The sequence below is a fragment of the Oncorhynchus mykiss genome, chromosome 19 (genome assembly GCF_057628025.1).
Source record: "Oncorhynchus mykiss isolate SJ-2025 chromosome 19, ASM5762802v1, whole genome shotgun sequence".
Lineage (NCBI taxonomy): Eukaryota > Metazoa > Chordata > Actinopteri > Salmoniformes > Salmonidae > Oncorhynchus > Oncorhynchus mykiss.
In genome coordinates, this window is record NC_143040.1 from 247,268 (window position 1) to 271,500 (window position 24,233).

A 24,233-nucleotide genomic window follows, 5' to 3' on the forward strand; every position below is an offset into this window, starting at 1 on the left:
GCTGTAGCAACATGAATGTACCATAGAGATGGATAGAGGGGTCTATCGCCCCAAAGCCTGCTGTAGCAACATGAATGTACCATAGAGATGGATAGAGGGGTCTATCGCCCCAAAGCCTGCTGTAGCAACATGAATGTACCATAGAGATGGATAGAGGGGTCTATCGCCCCAAAGCCTGCTGTAGCAACATGAATGTACCATAGAGATGGATAGAGGGGTCTATCGCCCCAAAGCCTGCTGTAGCAACATGAATGTACCATAGAGATGGATAGAGGGGTCTACCGCCCCAAAGCCTGCTGTACCAACATGAATGTACCATAGAGATGGATACAGGGGTCTACCGCCCCAAAGCCTGCTTTAGCATCATGAATGTACCATAGAGATGGATAGAGGGGTCTACCGCCCCAAAGCCTGCTGTAGCAACATGAATGTACCATAGAGATGGATAGAGGGGTCTACCGCCCCAAAGCCTGCTGTAGCAACATGAATGTACCATAGAGATGGATAGAGGGGTCTATCGCCCCAAAGCCTGCTGTAGCATCATGAATGTACCATAGAGATGGATAGAGGGGTCTACCGTCCCAAAGCCTGCTTTATACTACTACTAATACCAATATAACTATTCCTAGTAATACTATTAATAATACAAACACTAATAATAACAATAATAATAACAATAAGAAACAATAATGACAACAATAATAATAATAATAACAATGACAATAATAACAATAATATAAATAATAACATCAATAACAATAATAACAATAATAATAATAATAATAATATTAATAATAACAACAACAACAATAATAATAATAATGATATTAATAATAACAACAACAATAATAATAATAATAATAATAATAATAATAACAACAACAATAACAATAACAGTAACAATAATAATAATAACAACAACAATAATAACAATAATAATAATAATAATATTAATAATAACAACAACAATAACAATAACAGTAATAATAATAATAATAGTAACAACAACAATAACAATAACAGTAATAATAATAATAATAGTAACAACAACAATAATAACAATAATAATAATAATAATAATAACAACAACAACAATAATAATAATAATAATAATAACAACAACAATAATAACAATAATAATAATAATAATAATAACAACAACAATAACAATAACAGTAATAATAATAATAACAACAATAATAATAATAATAATAATAACAATAACAATAACAATAATAATAATAGTGATAATAATAATAACAACAATAATAATAATAATAATAATAATAATAATAACAACAATAATATTAATAACAACAATAATAATATTAATAATGATGATGCTGGTGATACCAGTACCTAGGAATGTTAATACTGATGATGCTGGTGATACCAGTACCTGGGAATATTAATAACAACAATAATATTAATAACAACAATAATAATATTAATAATGATGATGCTGGTGATACCAGTACCTAGGAATATTAATAACAACAATAATAATAATGTTAATAATGATGATGCTGGTGATACCAGTACCTAGGAATATTATTAACAACAATAATAATGTTAATAATGATGATGCTGGTGATACCAGTACCTAGGAATATTAATAACAACAATAATAATAATATTAATAATGATGATGCTGGTGATACCAGTACCTAGGAATATTAATAACAACAATAATAATAATGTTAATAATGATGATGCTGGTGATACCAGTACCTAGGAATATTATTAACAACAATAATAATGTTAATAATGATGATGCTGGTGATACCAGTACCTAGGAATATTAATAACAACAATAATAATAATATTAATAATGATGATGCTGGTGATACCAGTACCTAGGAATATTAATAACAACAATAATAATAATATTAATAATGATGATGCTGGTGATACCAGTACCTAGGAATATTAATAACAACAATAATAATAATATTAATAATGATGATGCTGGTGATACCAGTACCTAGGAATATTAATAACAACAATAATAATAATGTTAATAATGATTATGCTGGTGATACCAGTACCTAGGAATATTATTAACAACAATAATAATGTTAATAATGATGATGCTGGTGATACCAGTACCTAGGAATATTAATAACAACAATAATAATAATATTAATGATGATGCTGGTGATACCAGTACCTAGGAATATTAATAACAACAATAATAATAATATTAATGATGATGCTGGTGATACCAGTACCTAGGAATATTAATAAAGATGATGCTGGTGATACCATTACCTAGGAATATTAATAATGATGATGCTGGTGAAACCAGTACCTAGGAATATTAATAATGATGATGCTGGTGAAACCAGTACCTAGGAATATTAATAATGATGATGCTGGTGATACCAGTACCTAGGAATATTAATAATGATGATGCTGGTGAAACCAGTACCTAGGAATATTAATAATGATGATGCTGGTGATACCAGTACCTAGGAATATTAATAATGATGATGCTGGTGATACCAGTACCTAGGAATATTAATAACAACAATAATAATGTTAATAATGATGATGCTGGTGATACCAGTACCTAGGAATATTATTAACAACAATAATAATGTTAATAATGATGATGCTGGTGATACCAGTACCTAGGAATATTAATAACAACAATAATAATGTTAATAATGATGGTGCTAGTGATACCAGTACCTAGGAATATTAATAATGATGATGCTGGTGATACCAGTACCTAGGAATATTAATAACAACAATAATAATGTTAATAATGATGATGCTGGTGATACCAGTACCTAGGAATATTAATAACAACAATAATAATGTTAATAATGATGATGCTGGTGATACCAGTACCTAGGAATATTAATAATGATGATGCTGGTGAAACCAGTACCTAGGAATATTAATAACAACAATAATAATGTTAATAATGATGATGCTGGTGATACCAGTACCTAGGAATATTAATAATGATGATGCTGGTGAAACCAGTACCTAGGAATATTAATAATGATGATGCTGGTGATACCAGTACCTAGGAATATTACTAATGATGATGCTGGTGAAACCAGTACCTAGGAATATTAATAATGATGATGCTGGTGAAACCAGTACCTAGGAATATTAATAATGATGATGCTGGTGAAACCAGTACCTAGGAATATTAATAATGATGATGCTGGTGATACCAGTACCTAGGAATATTAATAATGATGATGCTGGTGATACCAGTACCTAGGAATATTAATAATGATGATGCTGGTGAAACCAGTACCTAGGAATATTAATAATGATGATGCTGGTGATACCAGTACCTAGGAATATTAATAATGATGATGCTAGTGATACCAGTACCTAGGAATATTAATAATGATGATGCTGGTGAAACCAGTACCTAGGAATATTAATAATGATGATGCTGGTGAAACCAGTACCTAGGAATATTAATAATGATGATGCTGGTGAAACCAGTACCTAGGAATGTTAATAATGATGATGCTGGTGAAACCAGTACCTAGGAATATTAATAATGATGATGCTGGTGAAACCAGTACCTAGGAAGGAGATGAGGAAGCAGGGCAGCAGCAGGTTGAAGATGTAGAAGAGAGACCGTCTCTTCAGGTGGAGGGTGTAGGTGATGTCAGGATACGGGTCTGAGCAGCAGCCGTACATGATGACGTTCCTGACCGCCGGCATTCCGTGACACTCCCACTCCACGTTCTCCACAAAGTCCGACAGGTCCCCACTGTCCATCCCCATGGCAATGTCCACCTGGAGACACAGTATACACACTTACAGTATACAGACTGTCCATCCCCGTGGCAACGTCCACCTGGAGACACAGTATACACACTTACAGTATACACACACACACAATCATACACACACACAGTATATACACACACACACACACACACACACACACACACACACACACACACACTATACACACTTACAGTATACAGACTGTCCATTCCCGTGGCAACGTCCACCTGGAGACACAGTATACACACTTACAGTATACACACACACACAATCATACACACACAGTATACACACACACACACAATGTCTGTTCCTGTGTTGCCAATGTCTCTTCCTGTGTTGCCAATGTCCCTTCCTGTGTTGCCAATGTCCCTTCCTGTGTTGCCAATGTCTCTTCTGGCTGAAATTATTCCGTTTTTAAGAAATGTAGCAACGTGTGTATTATACCAAACATATATCTGTTATATATATAAAAACTCAGTTTTTCACAATCACCACTTTATTTTATATATATATATATAAATACAATAAAGTGGTGATTGTGAAAAACTGAGTTTAAATGTATTTGGCTAAGGTGTATGTAAACTTCCAACTTCAACTGTAAATGCCTCTTTATGTGTGTGTGTGTGTAGACAGACAGACAGACAGACAGACAGACAGACAGACGGACGGACAGACAGACAGACCTGGTTGCCGTTGTATGTCCAGGACCCAAACGTGAGGTTACACCACTGCCAGTCGAAGGGAAAGTAGGAGACGTCCACAACACAGGAGCTCTTGGTGATGGCCGGCATGTCCCAGGTTATCTCTCCATTGTAACGTAACACCACGTTGGTGTCTGCTGGACCAGATGCTTCCTCATCAGCCCTACACACAGAGACAGAGACACACAGAGACACACACACACAGAGACACACAGACACAGAGACATACAGACGCACGGAGACACACAGACACACACAGAGACAAACGGAAACACAGAGATACACAGACACAGAGAGACACAGAGAGACACACAGAGACACACAGAGACACAGATACACACAGAGACAAACAGACACCCACAGACACACAGAGACACACACAGAGACAAACGGACACACACAGACAAACAGAGACACACAGAGACACAGATACACACAGAGACACACAGACAAACACAGAGACACATAGAGACACACCCCGTATAAATATACACATAGAGAGGTATATAGAGAGGTATATAGAGACACAGAGAGGTATATAGAGAGGTATATAGCGACACAGAGAGGTATATAGAGAGGTATATAGAGAGGTATATAGAGAGGTATATAGAGACAGAGAGATATATAGAGAGGTATATAGAGACACAGAGAGGTATATAGAGACACAGAGAGGTATATAGAGAGGTATATAGAGACACAGAGAGGTATATAGAGAGGTATATAGAGACACAGAGAGATATATAGAGACACAGATAGGTATATAGCGAGGTATATAGAGACATAGAGAGGTATATAGAGACAAAGAGAGGTATATAGAGACACAGAGAGGTATATAGAGAGGTATATTGAGACAAAGAGAGGTATATAGAGAGGTATATAGAGACATAGAGAGGTATATAGAGACATAGAGAGGTATATAGAGACATAGAGAGGTATATAGAGACACAGAGAGGTATATAGAGAGGTGTATAGAGACACAGAGAGGTATATAGAGAGGTATATAGAGACACAGAGAGGTATATAAAGAGGTATATAGAGACAGAGAGGTATATAGAGAGGTATATAGAGAGGTATATAGAGACAGAGAGGTATATAGAGACACGGAGAGGTATATAGAGAGGTATATAGAGACACAGAGAGGTATATAGAGAGGTATATAGAGACACAAAGAGGTATATAGAGATACAGAGAGGTATATAGAGAGGTATATAGAGACACAGAGTTGTATATAGAGATACAGAGAGGTATATAGAGACATAGAGAGGTATATATAGACACAGAGAGGTATATAGAGATACAGAGAGGTATATAGAGACACAGAGTTGTATATAGAGATACAGAGAGGTATATAGAGACATAGAGAGGTATATATAGACACAGAGAGGTATATAGAGATATAGAGAGGTATATAGAGACACAGAGTTGTGTATAGAGATATAGAGAGGTATATATAGACACAGAGAGGTATATAGAGATATAGAGAGGTATATAGAGACACAGAGTTGTATATAGAGATACAGAGAGGTATATATAGACACAGAGAGGTATATAGAGACATAGAGAGGTATATATAGACACAGAGAGGTATATAGAGATACAGAGAGGTATATGGAGAGGTATATAGAGAGGTATATAGACTGACTTGTTATAAAGCACTATGTCAGGTCTCCACAGAATGAGAGAGATCCAGACTGACTCGTTATAAAGCACTATGTCAGGTCTCCACAGAGACAGAGAGACAGTGATCCAGACTGACTCGTTATAAAGCACTATGTCAGGTCTCCACAGAGAGACAGAGACCCAGACTGACTTGTTATAAAGCACTATGTCAGGTCTCCACAGAGAGACAGAGACTGACTTGTTATAGAGCACTATGTCAGGTCTCCACAGAGAGATCCAGACTGTCTTGTTATAGAGCACTATGTCAGGTCTCCACAGAGAGAGATCCAGACTGACTTGTTATAAAGCACTATGTCAGGTCTCCACAGAGAGACAGAGATCCAGACTGACTTGTTATAAAGCACTATGTCAGGTCTCCACAGAGAGACAGAGATCCAGACTGACTTATTATAGAGCACTATGTCAGGTCTCCACAGAGAGACAGAGACCCAGACTGACTTGTTATAGAGCACTATGTCAGGTCTCCACAGAGAGACAGAGATCCAGACTGACTTGTTATAGAGCACTATGTCAGGTCTCCACAGAGAGATCCAGACTGACTTGTTATAAAGCACTATGTCAGGTCTCCACAGAGAGATCCAGACTGACTTGTTATAAAGCACTATGTCAGGTCTCCACAGAGAGAGACCCAGACTGACTTGTTATAAAGCACTATGTCAGGTCTCCACAGAGAGACAGAGACCCAGAGAGGTATATAGAGAGGTATATAGAGACACAGAGAGGTATATAGAGAGGTATATAGAGACACATAGAGATATATAGAGACAAATATAGGTATATAGAGAGGTATATAGAGACATAGAGAGGTATATAGAGACAAAGAGAGGTATATAGAGACACAGAGAGGTATATAGAGAGGTATATAGAGACACAGAGAGGTATATAGAGAGGTATATAGAGACATAGAGAGGTATATAGAGACATAGAGAGGTATATAGAGACACAGATAGGTATATAGAGAGGTGTATAGAGACACAGAGAGGTATATAGAGAGGTATATAGAGAGGTATATAGAGACACAGAGTTGTATATAGAGATACAGAGAGGTATATATAGACACAGAGAGGTATATAGAGATACAGAGAGGTATATGGAGAGGTATATAGAGAGGTATATAGACTGACTTGTTATAAAGCACTATGTCAGGTCTCCACAGAATGAGAGAGATCCAGACTGACTCGTTATAAAGCACTATGTCAGGTTTCCACAGAGACAGAGAGACAGTGATCCAGACTGACTCGTTATAAAGCACTATGTCAGGTCTCCACAGAGAGACAGAGACCCAGACTGACTTGTTATAAAGCACTATGTCAGGTCTCCACAGAGAGACAGAGACTGACTTGTTATAGAGCACTATGTCAGGTCTCCACAGAGAGATCCAGACTGACTTGTTATAGAGCACTATGTCAGGTCTCCACAGAGAGAGATCCAGACTGACTTGTTATAGAGCACTATGTCAGGTCTCCACAGAGAGACAGAGATCCAGACTGACTTGTTATAGAGCACTATGTCAGGTCTCCACAGAGAGACAGAGATCCAGACTGACTTGTTATAAAGCACTATGTCAGGTCTCCACAGAGAGACAGAGATCCAGACTGACTTGTTATAAAGCACTATGTCAGGTCTCAACAGAGACATCCAGACTGACTTGTTATAGAGCACTATGTCAGGTCTCCACAGAGACATCCAGACTGACTTGTTATAGAGCACTATGTCAGGTCTCCACAGAGAGACAGAGACTGACTTGTTATAGAGCACTATGTCAGGTCTCCACAGAGAGACAGAGATCCAGAATGACTTGTTATGAAGCACTATGTCAGGTCTCCACAGAGAGACAGAGATCCAGACTGACTTGTTATAGAGCACTATGTCAGGTCTCCAGACCAGGTTACTGGGGATGCGGATAACCTCCAGTCCATCGTATTCCTCTTTATCCCACTTCAGGTACGCATCGAACCACGTCTGACGGATCCACAGGTAGGTAGTCAACACCTGGTTCCTCTCGTCCTGGACACACACACACACACACACACACACACACACACACGCACACACGTAAGACGTCAGGACAGATGAACCTTGACATCCTGTTTATTTGACTAACATTGTTATAGCTACATTACGATCCACTGCTGCCCTCTAGAGACATTAAAAATACATTGCACAAATTACATAGATGCAGTAACCCAGGAACAGGGTTGGAGAGAGAGTCCTGCAGTAACCCAGGAACAGGGTTGGAGAGAGAGTCCTGCAGTAACCCAGGAACAGGGTTGGAGAGAGAGTCCTGCAGTAACCCAGGAACAGGGTTAGAGAGAGAGTCCTGCAGTAACCCAGGAACAGGGTTGGAGAGAGAGTCCTGCAGTAACCCAGGAACAGGGTTGGAGAGAGAGTCCTGCAGTAACCCAGGAACAGGGTTGGAGAGAGAGTCCTGCAGTAACCCAGGAACAGGGTTGGAGAGAGAGTCCTGCAGTAACCCAGGAACAGGGTTGGAGAGAGAGTCCTGCAGTAACCCAGGAACAGGGTTGGAGAGAGAGTCCTGCAGTAACCCAGGAACAGGGTTGGAGAGAGAGTCCTGCAGTAACCAATGAACAGTGTTGGAGAGTCCTGCAGTAACCCAGGAACAGGGTTGGAAAGAGAGTCCTGCAGTAACCCAGGAACAGGATTGGAGAGAGAGTCCTGCAGTAACCCAGGAACAGGGTTGGAGAGAGAGTCCTGCAGTAACCCAGGAACAGGGTTGGAGAGAGAGTCCTGCGGTAACCCAGGAACAGGGTTGGAGAGAGAGTCCTGCAGTACACCAGGAACAGGGTTGGAGAGAGAGTCCTGCAGTAACCCAGGAACAGGGTTGGAGAGAGAGTCCTGCAGTAACCCAGGAACAGGGTTGGAGAGAGAGTCCTGCAGTAACCCAGGAACAGGGTTGGAGAGAGAGTCCTGCAGTAACCCAGGAACAGGGTTGGAGAGAGAGTCCTGCAGTAACCCAGGAACAGGGTTGGAGAGAGAGTCCTGCAGTAACCCAGGAACAGGGTTGGAGAGAGAGTCCTGCAGTAACCCAGGAACAGGGTTGGAGAGAGAGTCCTGCAGTAACCCAGGAACAGGGTTGGAGAGAGAGTCCTGCAGTAACCCAGGAACAGGGTTGGAGAGAGAGTCCTGCAGTAACCCAGGAACAGGGTTGGAGAGAGAGTCCTGCAGTAACCCAGGAACAGGGTTGGAGAGAGAGTCCTGCAGTAACCCAGGAACAGGGTTGGAGAGAGAGTCCTGCAGTAACCCAGGAACAGGGTTGGAGAGAGAGACCTGCAGTAACCCAGGAACAGGGTTGGAGAGAGAGCCCTGCAGTAACCCAGGAACAGGGTTGGAGAGAGAGTCCTGCAGTAACCCAGGAACAGGGTTGGAGAGAGAGCCCTGCAGTAACCCAGGAACAGGGTTGGAGAGAGAGTCCTGCAGTAACCCAGGAACAGGGTTGGAGAGAGAGTCCTGCAGTAACCCAGGAACAGGGTTGGAGAGAGAGTCCTGCAGTAACCCAGGAACAGGGTTGGAGAGAGAGTCCTGCAGTAACCCAGGAACAGGGTTGGAGAGAGAGTCCTGCAGTAACCCAGGAACAGGGTTGGAGAGAGAGTCCTGCAGTAACCCAGGAACAGGGTTGGAGAGAGAGTCCTGCAGTAACCCAGGAACAGGGTTGGAGAGAGAGTCCTGCAGTAACCCAGGAACAGGGTTGGAGAGAGAGTCCTGCAGTAACAGGGTTGGAGAGAGAGTCCTGCAGTAACCCAGGAACAGGGTTGGAGAGAGAGTCCTGCAGTAACCCAGGAACAGGGTTGGAGAGAGAGTCCTGCAGTAACCCAGGAACAGGGTTGGGAGAGAGTCCTGCAGTAACCCAGGAACAGTGTTGGAGAGAGAGTCCTGCAGTAACCCAGGAACAGGGTTGGAGAGAGAGTCCTGCAGTAACCCAGGAACAGGGTTGGAGAGAGAGTCCTGCAGTAACCCAGGAACAGGGTTGGAGAGAGAGTCCTGCAGTAACCCAGGAACAGGGTTGGAGAGAGAGTCCTGCAGTAACCCAGGAACAGGGTTGGAGAGAGAGTCCTGCAGTAACCCAGGAACAGGGTTGGAGAGAGAGTCCTGCAGTAACCCAGGAACAGGGTTGGAGAGAGAGTCCTGCAGTAACCCAGGAACAGGGTTGGAGAGAGAGTCCTGCAGTAACCCAGGAACAGGGTTGGAGAGAGAGTCCTGCAGTAACCCAGGAACAGGGTTGGAGAGAGAGTCCTGCAGTAACCCAGGAACAGGGTTGGAGAGAGAGTCCTGCAGTAACCCAGGAACAGGGTTGGAGAGAGAGTCCTGCAGTAACCCAGGAACAGGGTTGGAGAGAGAGTCCTGCAGTAACCCAGGAACAGGGTTGGAGAGAGAGTCCTGCAGTAACCCAGTAACAGGGTTGGAGAGAGAGACCTGCAGTAACCCAGGAACAGGGTTGGAGAGAGAGTCCTACAGTAACCAAGGAACAGGGTTGGAGAGAGAGTCCTGCAGTAACCCAGGAACAGGGTTGGAGAGAGAGTCCTGCAGTAACCCAGGAACAGGGTTGGAGAGAGAGTCCTGCAGTAACCCAGGAACAGGGTTGGAGAGAGAGTCCTGCAGTAACCCAGGAACAGGGTTGGAGAGAGAGTCCTGCAGTAACCCAGGAACAGGGTTGGAGAGAGAGTCCTGCAGTAACCCAGGAACAGGGTTGGAGAGAGAGTCCTACAGTAACCCAGGAACAGGGTTGGAGAGAGAGTCCTGCAGTAACCCAGGAACAGGGTTGGAGAGAGAGTCCTGCAGTAACCCAGGAACAGGGTTGGAGAGAGAGTCCTGCAGTAACCCAGGAACAGGGTTGGAGAGAGAGTCCTGCAGTAACCCAGGAACAGGGTTGGAGAGAGAGTCCTGCAGTAACCCAGGAACAGGGTTGGAGAGAGAGTCCTGCAGTAACCCAGGAACAGGGTTGGAGAGAGAGTCCTGCAGTAACCCAGGAACAGGGTTAGAGAGAGAGTCCTGCAGTAACCCAGGAACAGGGTTGGAGAGAGAGTCCTGCAGTAACCCAGGAACAGGGTTGGAGAGAGAGTCCTGCAGTACACCAGGAACAGGGTTGGAGAGAGAGTCCTACAGTACACCAGGAACAGGATTGGAGAGAGAGTCCTGCAGTAACCCAGGAACAGGGTTGGAGAGAGAGTCCTGCAGTAATCCAGGAACAGGGTTGGAGAGAGAGTCCTGCAGTAACCCAGGAACAGGGTTGGAGAGAGAGTCCTGCAGTAACCCAGGAACAGGGTTGGAGAGAGAGTCCTGCAGTAACCCAGGAACAGGGTTGGAGAGAGAGTCCTGCAGTAACCCAGGAACAGGGTTGGAGGGAGAGTCCTGCAGTAACCCAGGAACAGGGTTGGAGAGAGAGTCCTGCAGTAACCCAGGAACAGGGTTGGAGAGAGAGTCCTGCAGTAACCCAGGAACAGGGTTGGAGAGAGAGTCCTGCAGTAACCCAGGAACAGGGTTGGAGAGAGAGTCCTGCAGTACACTAGAAACAGGGTCGGGGAGCCCTGCACTCTAGTGAGTCCTCACCATATCTTTGATCTGAGACAGGGTGATGGTCTATAGTGAGTCCTCACCATATCTTTGATCTGAGACAGGGTGATGGTCTGTAGTGAGACAGGGTGATGGTCTGTAGTGAGTCCTCACCATATATTTGATCTGAGACAGGGTGATGGTCTGTAGTGAGACAGGGTGATGGTCTATAGTGAGTCCTCACCATATCTTTGATCTGAGACAGGGTGATGGTCTGTAGTGAGACAGGGTGATGGTCTGTAGTGAGACACAGTGATGGTCTATAGTGAGTCCTCACCATATCTTTGATCTGAGACAGGGTGATGGTCTATAGTGAGTCCTCGCCATATCTTTGATCTGAGACAGGGTGATGGTCTGTAGTGAGACAGGGTGATGGTCTGTAGTGAGACAGGGTGATGGTCTATAGTGAGTCCTCACCATATATTTGATCTGAGACAGGGTGATGGTCTGTAGTGAGACAGGGTGATGGTCTGTAGTGAGACAGGGTGATGGTCTATAGTGAGTCCTCACCATATCTTTGATCTGAGACAGGGTGATGGTCTGTAGTGAGACATGGTGATGGTCTATAGTGAGTCCTCACCATATCTTTGATCTGAGACAGGGTGATGGTCTAAAGTGAGTCCTCACCATATCTTTGATCTGAGACAGGGTGATAGTCTATAGTGAGTCCTCACCATATCTTTGATCTGAGACAGGGTGATGGTCTATAGTGAGTCCTCACCATATCTTTGATCTGAGACAGGGTGATGGTCTATAGTGAGTCCTCACCATATCTTTGATCTGAGACAGGGTGATGGTCTATAGTTAGTCCTCACCATATCTTTGATCTGAGACAGGGTGATGGTCTATAGTGAGACAGGGTGATGGTCTATAGTGAGTCCTCACCATATCTTTGATCTGAGACAGGGTGATGGTCTATAGTGAGTCCTCACCATATATTTGATCTGAGACAGGGTGATGGTCTATAGTGAGTCCTCACCATATCTTTGATCTGAGACAGGGTGATGGTCTATAGTGAGTCCTCACCATATCTTTGATCTGAGACAGGGTGATGGTCTGTAGTGAGACAGGGTGATGGTCTATAGTGAGTCCTCACCATATCTTTGATCTGAGACAGGGTGATGGTCTATAGTGAGTCCTCACCATATCTTTGATCTGAGACAGGGTGATGGTCTGTAGTGAGACAGGGTGATGGTCTATAGTGAGTCCTCACCATATCTTTGATCTGAGACAGGGTGATCTGTAGTGTGACGTTCAGGGTCTTGTCCGTGTCCTCTACTGGTCTCAGAGCACTGGAGTAATTTTCCATCAGGTCATTAAGCAATTTCTGGGCATAACGACCCTGGGCACTGGTACATACTGGAGGGAGGGGGGAGGGGAGGGAGGGGAGAGAGGGAGGGTGGGGGGGGGTGGGGAGGGGAGAGGGGGGATGGGATGGGGGAGAGGGAGAGGGGATGGAGAAGGGGGAGGGGTGAGAGCGGATGGGTTGGGGGAGAGGGAGGGGGGAGGGAGGGAGAAGGGGGAGGGAGGGGATGGGGAGAGGGGGGATGGGATGGGGGAGAGGGAGGGGGGATGGGAGAGGGGGGATGGGATGGGGGAGAGGGAGGGGGGATGGGAGAGGGGGGATGGGATGGGGAGAGGGAGGGGGGAGAGAGGGGGGGAGGAGGGGTGGTGGGGGAGAGGGAGGGGGGAGAGAGGGGGGGAGGAGGGGTGGTGGGGGAGAGGGAGGAATTATTGATCTATAATACTAATTAACAACATGACAGAGGTTCTCTCACCATTTATCTATAATACTAATTAACAACATGATAGAGGTTCTCTCACCATTTATCTATAACACTAATTAACAACATGGTAGAGGTTCTCTCACCATTTATCTATAATACTAATTAACAACATGATAGAGGTTCTCTCACCATTTATCTATAATACTAATTAACAACATGATAGAGGTTCTCTCACCATTTATCTATAACACTAATTAACAACATGGTAGAGGTTCTCTCACCATTTATCTATAATACTAATTAACAACATGATAGAGGTTCTCTCACCATTTATCTATAACACTAATTAACAACATGACAGAGGTTCTCTCACCATTTATCTATAATACTAATTAACAACATGATAGAGGTTCTCTCACCATTTATCTATAACACTAATTAACAACATGACAGAGGTTCTCTCAACATTTATCTATAATACTAATTAACAACATGATAGAGGTTCTCTCACCATTTATCTATAACACTAATTAACAACATGACAGAGGTTCTCTCACCATTTATCTATAATACTAATTAACAACATGATAGAGGTTCTCTCACCATTTATCTATAATACTAATTAACAACATGACAGAGGTTCTCTCACCATTTATCTATAACACTAATTAACAACATGGTAGAGGTTCTCTCACCATTTATCTATAACACTAATTAACAACATGGTAGAGGTTCTCTCACCATTTATCTATAATACTAATCAACAACATGATAGAGGTTCTCTCACCATTTATCTATAATACTAATTAACAACATGATAGAGGTTCTCTCACCATTTATCTATAATACTAATTAACAACATGATAGAGGTTCTCTCACCATTTATCTATAACACTAATTAACAACATGACAGAGGTTCTCTCACCATTTATCTATAATACTAATTAACAACATGATAGAGGTTCTCTCACCATTTATCTATAATACTAATTAACAACATGACAGAGGTTCTCTCACCATTTATCTATAACACTAACTAACAACATGACAGAGGTTCTCTCACCATTTATCTATAATACTAATTAACAACATGATAGAGGTTCTCTCACCATTTATCTATAATACTAATTAACAACATGATAGAGGTTCTCTCACCATTTATCTATAATACTAATTAACAACATGATAGAGGTTCTCTCACCATTTATCTATAATACTAATTAACAACATGATAGAGGTTCTCTCACCATTTATCTATAATACTCATTAACAACATGATAGAGGTTCTCTCACCATTTATCTATAACACTAATTAACAACATGGTAGAGGTTCTCTCACCATTTATCTATAATACTAATTAACATGATAGAGGTTCTCTCACCATTTATCTATAATACTCATTAACAACATGATAGAGGTTCTCTCACCATTTATCTATAATACTAATTAACAACATGACAGAGGTTCTCTCACCATTTATCTATAATACTAATCAACAACATGGTAGAGGTTCACCATTTATCTATAATACTAATTAACAACATGGTAGAGGTTCTCTCACCATCGATCCAGCAGCTGATCCACACCAGTAGCACCACAGTCTTCATGTTGCCCTGCTGCCTCCAACCAACGGATTAATTATTCAACTCGCAAATAACAGAGACGGCCTAGTTAGAATCCTCTTCTATGGAGTCCCATTGTGATCCACAGCCCAGCCACAGAACGAACACTCTGGATAGAACACTCTGCACAGAACACTCTAGATAGAACACTCTGCACAGAACACTCTGGATAGAACACTCTGGATAGAACACTCTAGATAGAACACTCTGGATAGAACACTCTGGATAGAACACTCTAGATAGAACACTCTAGATAGAGCACTCTGGATAGAACACTAGAATGTAGACATTGTGTTCTAGAGTCTTGACGCTACGCTGGTCGTTATTTTTGTGTTCCGTTGTGTCACTGAACCAGGATATCTCACACACACACACACACACACACACACACACACACACACACACACACACACACACACACACACACACACACAGACACACACACACGAGCTGGGGATATCAGGTAGCACAAGGACACAGCGTGAAACCAGATACATGAACGTCTATCTGCCCATACACACCCCAAGAAACACAGACACACACCCCAAGACAAACACACACACACACACACACTCACACCCTGCCTTACTGTGTTACACACACACACCCTGAGACAGATGTCAATCAGGCAGAGAACAACCCTTAGATCAGACAGGACAACAGGGGTATCAAAGAGCACTACACACAGTGCACTCGGAAAGCATTCAGACCCCAGGCGGAAGCCACTCCTCGGTAAAAGGCACGACAGCCCTCTTGGAGTTTGCCAAAAGGCACCTAAAGGACTTTCAAGCCTATGAGAAACTAAATTCTCTGGTCTGATGAAACCAAGATTAAACTACTTGGCCTGAATGCCAAGCGTCACGTCTGGAGGAAACCTGGCACCATCCCTACGGTGAAGCATGGTGATGGTAGCATCATGCTGTGGGGATGGTTTTCAGCAGTAGGGACTGGGAGACTAGTCAGGATCGAGGCAAAGATGAACGGAGCAAAGTACAGAGAGGTCCTTGATGAAAACCTGCTCCAGAGCACTCAGGGCCTCAGACTGGGGTGAAGGTTCAGCTTCCAACAGCACAACGACCTTAAGCACACAGGCAAGACAACACAGGAGTGACTTCGGGACAAATCTCTGAATGTCCTTGAGTGGCCCAGCCAGAGCCCGGACTTGAACCCGATCGAACATCTCTAGGGAGACTTGAAAATAGCTGTGCAGCGACGCTCCCCATCCAACCTGACAGAGCTTGAGAGGATCTGCAGAGAAGAATGGGAGAAACTCCCCGAATACAGGTGTGCCAAGCTTGTAGCGTCATACCCAAGAAGACTCAAGGCTGTAATCACTGGGTCTGAATACTTACAGTCCGAAGTTTGGACACACCTACTCATTCAAGGGTCTGAATACTTACAGTCCGAAGTTTGGACACACCTACTCATTCAAGGGTCTGAATACTTACAGTCTGAAGTTTGGACACACCTACTCATTCAAGGGGTTTCCTTTATTATTTTGCATATTACAATAATAGTGAAGACATCAAAACTATGAAATATGGAATCATGTAGTAACCCCCAAAAAATTAAGCATAACAAAATATATTTTAGATTTTTCAAAGTAGCCATCCTTTGCCTTGATGACAGCTTTGCACACTCTTGGCATTCTCTCAACCAGCTTCACCTGGAATGCGTTTCCAACAGTCTTGAAGGAGTCCCCAGATGTGCTGAGCACTTATTGGCTGCTTTTCCTTCACTCAGCAGTCCAACTCATCCCAAACCCTCTCAATTGGGTAAAAGGTCGGGGTGATTGTGGAGGCCAGGTCATCTGATGCAGCACTCCATCACTCTCCTTCTTGGTCAAATAGCCCTTACACAGCCTGGAGGTGTGTTGGTTCATTGTCCTGTTGAAAAACAAATGATAGTCCCACTAAGCCCAAACCAGATGGGATGGTGTATCGCTGCAGAATGCTGTGGTATCCATGCTGGTTAAGCTGGTTAAGTGTGCCTTGAATTCTAAATAACAGACAGTGTCACCGGCAAAGCATCCCCACACCATAACACCTCCTCCTCCATGCTTCACAGTGGGAACCACACATGCTGAAATCATCTCTTCACCTACTCTGCATCTCACCAAGACAAGGCGGTTTGGACTCATCAGACCAAAGGACAGATTTCCACCGGTCTAATGTCCACTGCTCGTGTGTCTTGGCCCAATCAAGTCTCTTCTTATTATTGGTGTCCTTTAGTAGTGTTTTCTTTGCAGCAATTCAACCATGAAGGCCTGATTCGCTCAGTCTCCTCTGAACAGTTGACGTTGAGATGTGTTGGTTACTTGAACTCTGTGAAGCATGTATTTGGGCTGCAATTTCTGAGGCTGGTAACTCAAATGAACTTATCCTCTGCAGCAGAGGTAACTCTGGGTCTGTGGTGGTCCTCATGAGAGCAGAGATAACTCTGGGTCTGTGGTGGTCCTCATGAGAGACAGGTTCATCATGGCGCTTGGTGGTTTCAGCAGAGGTAACTCTGGGTCTGTGGTGGTCCTCATGAGAGCCAGTTTCATCATGGCGCTTGGTGGTTTCAGCAGAGGTAACTCTGGGTCTGTGGTGGTCCTCATGAGAGCCAGTTTCATCATGGCGCTTGGTGGTTTCAGCAGAGGTAACTCTGGGTCTGTGGCGGTCCTCATGAGGTTCATCATAGCGCTTGGTGGTTTTAGCGACGGCACTTGAAGAAACTTTCAACGTTCTTGACATTTTCCAGATTGACTGACCTTCATGTCTTAAAGTAATGATGGACTGTCATTTCTCTTTGCTTACTTGAGCTGTTCTTGACATAATATGGACTTGGTCTTTTAACAAATAGGGCTATCTTCTGTATACCACCCCTACCTTGTCACAAAACAACTGATTGGCTCAAACGCATTAAGAAGGGGGAAAAAATGCACAAATTAACTTTTAACAAGGCACACCCGTTAATTGAAATGCATTCCAGGTGACTACCTCATGAAGCTGGTTGAGAGAATGCCAAGAGTGTGCAAAGCTGTCATCAAGGCAAAGGGTGGCTACTTTGAAGAATCTAAAATATAAAATATATTTTGATTTGTTTAACACTTTTTTTTGGTTACTACATGATTCCATATGTGTTATTTCATAGTGTTGGTAAGGTTTATAATACTATATAATACTGTTGGTAAGGTATATATAATACTATATAATATATAATATTGTTGGTATGGTTTATAATACTATATACAACTTTTGGTAAGGTTTATAATACTATACAATATATAATACTATATAATATATAATACTGTTGGTAGGGTTTATAATACTATATAATACTTTTGGTAAGGTATATAATACTATATAATACTGTTGGTAAGGTTTATAAGACTCTATAATACTTTTCTATAATACTTTTGGTAAGGTTTATAATACTCTATAATACTGTTGGTAAGGTTTATAATACTATATAATATATAATACTGTTGGTAAGGTTTATAATACTATATAATACTTTTGGTAAGGTATAAAATACTATATAATACTGTTGGTAAGGTTTATAATACTATATAATACTGTTGGTAAGGTATATATAATACTATATAATATATAATATTGTTGGTAAGGTTTATAATACTATATAATACTGTTGGTAAGGTATATATAATACTATATAATATATAATATTGTTGGTAAGGTATATAATACTATATAATACTGTTGGTAAGGTTTATAAGACTCTATAATACTTTTCTATAATACTTTTGGTAAGGTTTATAATACTCTATAATACTGTTGGTAAGGTTTATAATACTATATAATATATAATACTGTTGGTAAGGTTTATAATACTATATAATACTTTTGGTAAGGTATAAAATACTATATAATACTGTTGGTAAGGTTTATAATACTATATAATACTGTTGGTAAGGTATATATAATACTATATAATATATAATATTGTTGGTATGGTTTATAATACTATATACAACTTTTGGTAAGGTTTATAATACTATACAATATATAATACTATATAATACATAATACTGTTGGTAAGGTTTATAATACTATATAATACTGTTGGTAAGGTATATATAATACTATATAATATATAATACTGTTGGTAAGGTTTATAATACTATATAATACTGTTGGTAAGGTATATACAATACTATATAATATTGTTGGTAAGGTTTATAATACTATATAATACTGTTGGTAAGGTTTATAATACTATATAATATATAATACTGTTGGTAAGGTTTATAATACTATATAATACTGTTGGTAAGGTATATACAATACTATATAATATTGTTGGTAAGGTTTATAATACTATATAATACTGTTGGTAAGGTATATATAATACTATATAATATATAATATTGTTGGTATGGTTTATAATACTATATACAACGTTTGGTAAGGTTTATAATACTATACAATATATAATACTATATAATATATAATACTGTTGGTAAGGTTTATAATACTATATAATACTGTTGGTAAGGTATATATAATACTCTATAATATATAATACTGTTGGTAAGGTTTATAATACAATATAATATATAATACTGTTGGTAAGGTTTATAATACTATATAATATATAATACTGTTGGTAAGGTTTATAATACTCTATAATACTTTTGGTAAGGTATACAATACTATATAATACTGTTGGTAAGGTTTATAATACTATATACTACTTTTGGTACGGTATATACAGTGGGGCAAAAAAGTATTTAGTCAGCCACCAATTGTGCAAGTTCTCCCACTTAAAAAGATGAGGCCTGTAATTTTCATCATAGGTACACTTCAACTATGACAGACGAAATTAGAAAAAAAATCCAGAAAATCAAATTGTAGGATTTTTAATGAATTTATTTGCAAATTATGCTGGAAAATAAGTAAGTACTTCAGTAAAAATACTTTAAAGTACTACCTAAGTTGTTTTTTGGGGTGTATCTGTACTTTACTTTTCATATTTTTGACAACTTTTACCTCTCTATATTCCTAAAGAAAATAATGTACTTTTTACTTCATACATTTTCCCTGACAACCCTGGTCATCTCTACTGCCTCTGATCTGGAGGACTCACTAAACAGAGAACATCCCTGGTCATCCCTACTGCCTCTGATCTGGAGGACTCACTAAACAGAGAACATCCCTGGTCATCCCTACTGCCTCTGATCTGGAGGACTCACTAAACAGAGAACATCCCTGGTCATCCCTACTGCCTCTGATCTGGAGGACTCACTAAACAGAGAACATCCCTGGTCATCCCTACTGCCTCTGACCTGGAGGACTCACTAAACAGAGAACATCCCTGGTCATCCCTACTGCCTCTGATCTGGAGGACTCACTAAACAGAGAACATCCCTGGTCGTCCCTACTGCCTCTGATCTGGAGGACTCACTAAACAGAGAACATCCCTGGTCGTCCCTACTGCCTCTGATCTGGAGGACTCACTAAACAGAGAACATCCCTGGTCATCCCTACTGCCTCTGATCTGGAGGACTCACTAAACAGAGAACATCCCTGGTCATCCCTACTGCCTCTGGTCTGGAGGACTCACTAAACAGAGAACATCCCTGGTCATCCCTACTGCCTCTGATCTGGAGGACTCACTAAACAGAGAACATCCCTGGTCATCCCTACTGCCTCTGATCTGGAGGACTCACTAAACAGAGAACATCCCTGGTCATCCCTACTGCCTCTGATCTGGAGGACTCACTAAACAGAGAACATCCCTGGTCATCCCTACTGCCTCTGGTCTGGAGGACTCACTAAACAGAGAACATCCCTGGTCATCCCTACTGCCTCTGATCTGGAGGACTCACTAAACAGAGAACATCCCTGGTCATCCCTACTGCCTCTGATCTGGAGGACTCACTAAACAGAGAACATCCCTGGTCATCCCTACTGCCTCTGGTCTGGAGGACTCACTAAACACACATGCTTCCTTTGTAAATGATGTCTGGAGTGTGGCCCCTGGCTATCCGTCAATTTTTTTTTTACGAAATTGTGCCATCTAAATATAAGGAATTTGAAATTATTAATACTTTTACTTTTACTCCTTAAATATATTTTAGCAATTCCCTTTACTTTTGATACTTAACTATATTTACAACCAAATACTTTGACTTTTAGTCAAGTAGTATTCTACTGGGTGACTTTCACTTTTACTGGAGTTATTTTCTATTTTACTCAAATATGACATTTTAGTACTTTTTCCACCACTGTACATAATACTACATAAATACTATATAATACTGTTGGTAAGGTATATACTACTGTATAATATATACTACTGTTGGGAAGTTATATAATACTGTATAAAATGTAATACTGTAGGATATATAATACTGCCGATAAGATATTTAGTACAGTATACTATATAATATTGTATAATATTTAATACTGTACAATATATAATCCTGTTGTTAAGGTATATAATACTGTTGTTAAGGTATATAATACTGTTGTTAAGGTATATAATACTGTTGTTAAGGTATATAATACTGTTGCTGTTGTTAAGGTATATAATACTGTTGTTAAGGTATATAATACTGTTGTTAAGGTATATAATACTGTTGCTGTTGTTAAGGTATATAATACTGTTGTTAAGGTATATAATACTATATGTACATTTCTCACTAACACTGGGTTGTAACTAAGCATTATTTAGACAGGAACTGTCATAGTACAAACCGCTGTTAGAGGCTTCAGTGTGTCACTGAGTTTCTGTGGTGAAGAGCTGATAGAACAGGTGTTTCCTGCTGCTGTGGGAGGTGGAGGGAGGGGAGGGGAGGGGAGGAGGAGGGTGATGAGAGGAGAGGGGGGAGAGGGAGGGGTGGGGAGGATGAGAGAGAGAGAGAGAGAGACAGGGGGAGGAAAAGAGAGAGAGGGAGGGAGGATGAGAGAGAGAGAGAGAGAGAGAGAGAGGGAGAGATATGGGGAGGAAGAGAGAGAGAGGGAGAGAGAGGGGGGAGGATGAGAGAGAGACAGAGGGAGAGATATGGGGAGGATGAGAGAGAGAGGGAGAGATATGGGGAGGAAGAGAGAGAGAGGGAGAGATATGGGGAGGAAGAGAGAGAGAGGGAGAGAGGGGGGAGGATGAGAGAGAGAGAGGGAGAGATATGGGGAGGAAGAGAGAGAGAGGGAGAGAGAAGGGGGAGGATGAGAGAGAGAGAGGGAGAGAGATATGGGGAGGAAGAGAGAGACAGGGGGAGAGAGAGAGAGAGAGAGAGGGAGAGAGAGAGAGAGACAGGGAGAGAGAGAGAGAGAGAGACAGGGGGAGAGAGAGAGAGAGACAGGGGGAGAGAAAGAGAGAGACAGGGGGGGAGAGAGAGAGAGAGAGACAGGGGGAGAGAAAGAGAGAGACAGGGAGGAGAGAGAGAGAGACAGGGGAGAGAGAGAGAGACAGGGGGAGAGAAAGAGAGAGACAGGGGAGAGAGAGCGACAGGGAGAGAGAGAGAGAGAGGGGGAGAGAGAGAGAGAGACAGGGGGAGAGAGAGAGAAGGAAGAGAGAGAGAGACAGAGAGAGAGAGAGAGAGAGACAGAGAGAGAGAGAGAGAGAGACAGGGGGAGAGAGAGAGAAGGAAGAGAGAGAGAAGGAAGAGAGAGAGAGAGAGAGAGAGACAGAGAGAGAGAGGGAGAGAGAGAGAGAGACAGAGAGAGAGAGAGAGAGAGAGACAGGGGGGGAGAGAGAGAAGGAAGAGAGAGAAGGAAGAGAGAGAGATAGTTTCATGTGATGGGGTTGTAGGAGAGAAGCATTCGAGAGCGTAGTGCTGTTGAGATGAGAGCACTTTGACCACACAGAGTGACAGCGTGTCTTGCCTTCGCAGATTGTCATGACTCCTAAAACAGAGTGAAGCAGTCTGAGTTTGGAGTTTGAAGCAGTCTGAGTTTGGAGTTGAAGCAGTCTGAGTTTGGAGTTGAAGCAGTCTGAGTTTGGAGTTTGAAGCAGTTTGAGTTTGGAGTTTAAAGCAGTCTGAGTTTGTAGTTGAAGCCACGTTAATATTGTCATGTTACAACGTGACAGACTATACTGTAGTATGATCATATAGGTGCTACAGACAGACTATACTGTAGTATGATCATATTGGTGCTACAGACAGACTATACTGTAGTATGATCATATTGGTGCTACAGACAGACTATACTGTAGTATGATCATATTGGTGCTACAGACAGACTATACTGTAGTATGATCATATTGGTGCTACAGACAGACTATACTGTAGTATGATCATATAGGTGCTACAGACAGACTATACTGTAGTATGATCATATTGGTGCTACAGACAGACTATACTGTAGTACGATCATATAGGTGCTACAGACAGACTATACTGTAGTACGATCATATAGGTGCTACAGACAGACTATACTGTAGTATGATCATATTGGTGCTACAGACAGACTATACTGTAGTATGATCATATAGGTGCTACAGACAGACTATACTATAGTATGATCATATAGGTGCTACAGACAGACTATACTGTAGTATGATCATATTGGTGCTACAGACAGACTATACTGTAGTATGATCATATTGGTGCTACAGACAGACTATACTGTAGTATGATCATATTGGTGCTACAGACAGACTATACTGTAGTATGATCATATTGGTGCTACAGACAGACTATAAAGTAGTATGATCATATTGGTGCTACAGACAGACTGTACTGTAGTATGATCATATTGGTGCTACAGACAGACTATACTGTAGTATGATCATATTGGTGCTACAGACAGACTATACTGTAGTATGATCATATAGGTGCTACAGACAGACTATACTGTAGTATGATCATATTGGTGCTACAGACAGACTATACTGTAGTATGATCATATTGGTGCTACAGACAGACTATACTGTAGTATGATCATATAGGTGCTACAGACAGACTATACTGTAGTATGATCATATTGGTGCTACAGACAGACTATACTGTAGGATGATCATATTGGTGCTACAGACAGACTATACTGTAGTATGATCATATTGGTGCTACAGACAGACTATACTGTAGTATGATCATATAGGTGCTACAGACAGACTATACTGTAGTATGATCATACTGGTGCTACAGACAGACTATACTGTAGTATGATCATATAGGTGCTACAGAGGTAGAGAGACTGAGGACTGGTTTCCC

General features: G+C 41.4%; 1 protein-coding gene across 1 annotated transcript in view; it reads right to left on the reverse strand.

The window, feature by feature from the left end:
- Positions 1-15,055, reverse strand: part of LOC118936273 (neuronal acetylcholine receptor subunit alpha-9-I) — a 34,500-nt gene extending 19,445 nt beyond the window's left edge. Inside the window, exons 1-5 of the mRNA XM_090211784.1 lie at positions 15,010-15,055; positions 12,934-13,079; positions 8,005-8,159; positions 4,455-4,635; positions 3,558-3,774 (exon numbers count right to left, since the gene is read on the reverse strand). Of these exons, the coding sequence (XP_090067910.1) occupies positions 3,558-3,774; positions 4,455-4,635; positions 8,005-8,159; positions 12,934-13,079; positions 15,010-15,055 (745 nt within the window). The remainder of the gene's footprint in view (positions 1-3,557; positions 3,775-4,454; positions 4,636-8,004; positions 8,160-12,933; positions 13,080-15,009) is intronic.
- Between the last annotated feature and the right edge of the window lie 9,178 nt (positions 15,056-24,233).